At 53.1% G+C, this 4,037-nt stretch overlaps 1 protein-coding gene across 1 annotated transcript; it reads right to left on the bottom strand.

Moving 5' to 3' along the window:
* Positions 1 to 706: 706 nt before the first annotated feature.
* PRR15 (proline rich 15) lies at positions 707 to 1,632 on the bottom strand. Its single transcript, XM_043969204.1, has 2 exons — positions 1,549 to 1,632; positions 707 to 1,367 (listed from the first exon to the last, which is right to left on the bottom strand). The coding sequence occupies exon 2, from the start codon at positions 1,260 to 1,262 to the stop codon at positions 858 to 860; it is 405 nt and encodes a 134-aa protein (XP_043825139.1). The 5' UTR covers positions 1,263 to 1,367; positions 1,549 to 1,632; the 3' UTR covers positions 707 to 857.
* Between the last annotated feature and the right edge of the window lie 2,405 nt (positions 1,633 to 4,037).

Below are 4,037 nucleotides of genomic sequence, written 5' to 3'. Positions count from 1 at the left end.
TAGGGCCTTATAACTGTAATGTGTGTGGCCAATGATTAACTCTCTGCCCCCAACACTTTCCTGTTTTAAGTTTCACGGGTTTCATAATAGGAAAGAAAGAAAGAAACAGGAGTCACCTTAAAATCTGACACCGCAAGCCACTTTTAATGGTCCACACTCAAAAGAGGCATTCCAGTTGGGTACTGCGTGAAAGAAATCCAGACAGCAGGAATCACAGATTTAGAGCAGGAAGGGACCCACTCACTTTACAGACCAGGAAAGGCCTATAAGGTCTTGACTTGTCCAAGGTCACACCGATGGAGGAACCGAGATGCAAAGCTAAGATCTGATTCCAGATTCCTCGCTTTCCACCACCCTGCACTACTTTTAAAACTTCTGGGTAGGCGCGGTTATCAGCGCACTGGTCCCACCGCGGGCTGATACTTTTAAAGTGCCTTTCCCACACAGGAAATTCTGTCCCGGCACTTTCTTTCTAGAGAGAGGTTCTGAATCACCACGGAAACTCCTTCGGTGGAGTTAAGTTTGAGAACGTACTCTTCCCTCTCCCAAAATAAAAAAAGCGGGGGGGGGGGGGGGCCCGGGGGACGGAGGAAGGAATCGATGAGTCTTGAAAAAGAATTCTATTAAATAAACGCCAAGCAGCAGCAGGTGGTTTCTCTTCAAAGTCGATGCCTCACGGAATCCTGAAATCCTGAGAACTCTACGGTCCCTTCCACGCCCACGGTAAGGAAGGCTCGCTGGGCATGACACGGATCTGAGTCCAGATTGGGGGCGGGCTGGGGGCGCGCTGGTGGCGCTCCGGCCCCGCTGCGCCTCGGGTCTCCCCCACGATCAGGAGTCTGCAGGGCAGCGCCGGGCTACTGCCTCTCGTCGCGAGGGGGGCAGGGGAAGGCCAAGTCCTCCTGGGGCCCGTCGGGGAGCAGGGTGGCCCGCACCTTCCTTTTCTCCTTGAACCTGCCGGAGCGGGAGATCTTCAGGTTGCGGCGGCTGCCGCCCGATTTCTCCCCGCCCGAGCGATCGAGCCTGGGCGGCTCGGCCGTGCCGGGGAGGCCGGGGTGCTGGAGGTCGGGGCTGGGCGGAGAGGGCTCCCTGGGGCCCGGCTGCGGCGCGGGAGGGGGAGGAGGCTGCGCAGTCCCTCCGCTCCCGCCCCCACCGCTGTCCTTGCCTTTCTTCTTGCTGCTGCTGCTGCCGCTGGTGAGCGATCTCCACCAGGGACCCGAGCTGCCGCCGCCACCGCCGCCGGGGCCGCCGCTGTCAGCCATAGCCGCTGGCCCGCTCCTGGCTCCCCGGCTGCCAAGGCCAGGTGCCCGCTGCTTTCTTCTCTCGCGCACTCCTGCCCCCTTCCAGCTGGAGCCGGGGCCGCTGCCCTGCGGAGGGAACCAGGCCCGTGACTTTTCCTTCCTGCCTCCGCCCCTCCCTGACACACCCCCTCCCCGGCTCCCCCCACCCCAATCTGGGCTCCTTATCTCCTGGAGACGGGGAGGGCGGGGAATGAGGGTGCAGGCCGTCTAGGAGGCCAAGTTCATCCCACCGCCACCACCCCCGTACCTGGAAAGGGCAACAGCTGAGCGCCCTCTCTCCCTCGAGCCCGGGGTCGCCTGCTCTCCCCTGGGTTCACAAACAAACTCCCTGGGGGCCTCTGGGCTCGCTTAGGTGTGACCGCACCACCAGGTGGAGACTAGCTCCCGAGAGATCAGCCTCCAAAGGGCGGGCTCAACGCTTAGTTTACCGAAAGGGGAATTCTGCGGGGGTCAGGGCTCCCGAGGAACCGGAGGAGAGCTTCCCGTCACTTGGATTAACAAGGTCTCCGGAGTTCAGGGCAGTGGGGGTGGGGAGGAAACCAGACAGGTCTGTCCACTCAGCACGGACAGACTTTGCACTACCCCTTGTGAGATGCAGGCTCCAGCCCTGGAGGCCTTTCTACTGGGAACAGGTGTTTAACCAAGCTTGGCCCAGGCCTCCCTGGTCCGGTGAAGGATGAAAAATTCGAGAGGGAGGGGCAGGCCTTTCAAACATTGCTGATTTTAGTTTCCTGGTCTACAGATGATAGCAGACTGGAATTTATACCCAAGGAAAACCTGAGGGCACTAGGCTGTAGTTTTTAAGGAAACAGAAACTCTTCTGCCCAGTCTGCAAAGGGACTACTTGGTACTTGGAAGAGCTCTGTCCCCCCTTCACCTTCCCCCATTAAGAACCTGCCATATTCTCAGTTGGCATAAGGGGGCTTCAGAGTGTAGCTGAGCAGTTGGGAGTGGGTTAGACCCTCAAACACTAGATTATAGTCCTTGGTTTGTCTCTTGGGAGTTCTTGTGGGTTGGGGTCAGTCACTTATCTCTGTCCCCACAGGAGAGATGGAATGAGCGGTGTTCCTGGAGGTGGCCTCCTTGCACTGACATGACTTTGAATGGATGCTTTCCTACTTAGGATCAAAAGAGCAAAGTCTGGAATGGCCCTTAGAGGTCGTCCAGGTCAGAGCCTCAAGCTTTTTAACTTGTGACCCCTTTTTGCCCCAGAATGAAATCCCTGGTATATAGGTATATAAAATAGGTATACATAACTTTTTTTTTTTTTTTTTTGCGGGGCAATGGCGGTTAAGTGACTTGCCCAGGGTCACACAGCTAGTAAGTGTTAAGTGTCTGAGGCCAGCTTTGAACTCAGGTACTCCTGAATCCAGGGCTGGTGCTTTAACCACTGCGCCATCTAGCTGCCCCTGTATACATAACCTTTTACAGTCGCTCAAGTTTTTGCACCTTCACATTCATTTACCAGATATGGGGTTGAGACCTACAGTTGAAGAAGTCTAGGCCAACTGGCTCAAGCAGGTTGTGTGGCACCTCCAAAACTACATTGGTCCAAAAAGAAAAGGGGGAGGGCAGCTAGGTGGCCCAGTGGATAAAGCACCATCTCTGGATTCAGGAGGACCTGAGTTCAAATCCATCCTCAGACACTTGACTCTTACTAGCTGTGTGACTTAACGTCACTTAACCCTCATTGCTCTGCCAAAACCAACCAACCAAACAAAACCTACACTGGTACAGCCAGGGGTGGGAATGGGGATTTGAACACAGCTCCTGCACCTACAGTCAGAGGCCTCTTTCCAGGGAATGCTGTTTGTTCAGCATCAGGCCTTGGGCAAATCACTGTATGCTTGCAGATTCCCTTTCCTTATCTGTGAAATGAGGGGGTTTGACTAGAACAGGGGCTAAACTGGTGTCTATGAGCTTATTTTAAAATACTGTTGATAATTTTTTTCAATATAGTTAGGTTTCTTTTATAATCTTATTTTATTTTGTGCATTTAAAAACATTACTCTGAGAAGGGATCCATAGGCCTGACAAAGGGGACTGTGACACAGACAGGCAGGTAGACACACGCGCGCGCGTGCATGCACACACACACACTCTCGCACACACACATACACACACATACACACACATGCAGAGGCTAAGAACCCTGGAGAATCTCTAAGGTCCCTGCAGCTCTACAACTGTGGTCCTCTGATCAGTAAAACGAGATTGTTCTTTTCAATAGGAGCACTCCAGCATCCCAGCTGCAGAATCTTAACTTGGGCACCAGGTGTTTAAAAAAAAATGCTTCATAATTCTCAGACTTTAGACTTGTGAATAGTCTTGAATGAAAGATGCTAAAAGATGGGGGAGGGGGAGGAAAACGGAGTACTCAATTAAAAAACTTCAAGCCTACAACCAGGCTTGTTTCAATTGAATTTTGATCTTAAGGGGTATAAATGGCTCCTTTAGGAATCACAGCTGGGAGCCCCCATTTAATTCTGGTGCTAAACAGTGATTACTTGGTATCTTAACATTCTTCTAAGCCTCTAAGACAACCTCCAGTTCTAGCAGAAAAAGCAGGGGGCTTGAAACCCGACTCAGAGATGACTCATGACCCACCCTCCCTGTATGCAGTCCTTACTGACCACAGGTAAATCACTTGCCCTCTTAACCTGCTCTCTCCTAGTGAGTGTTCTACCTCACTCTCAGGGGACACCACGAGGAAGCACTCACTATAGAAATGTTACC

This window comes from Dromiciops gliroides, chromosome 5 (genome assembly GCF_019393635.1).
Source record: "Dromiciops gliroides isolate mDroGli1 chromosome 5, mDroGli1.pri, whole genome shotgun sequence".
Lineage (NCBI taxonomy): Eukaryota > Metazoa > Chordata > Mammalia > Microbiotheria > Microbiotheriidae > Dromiciops > Dromiciops gliroides.
Note: the sequence above shows the minus strand (reverse complement) of the source record. Positions and strands in the feature narration are given on the sequence as shown.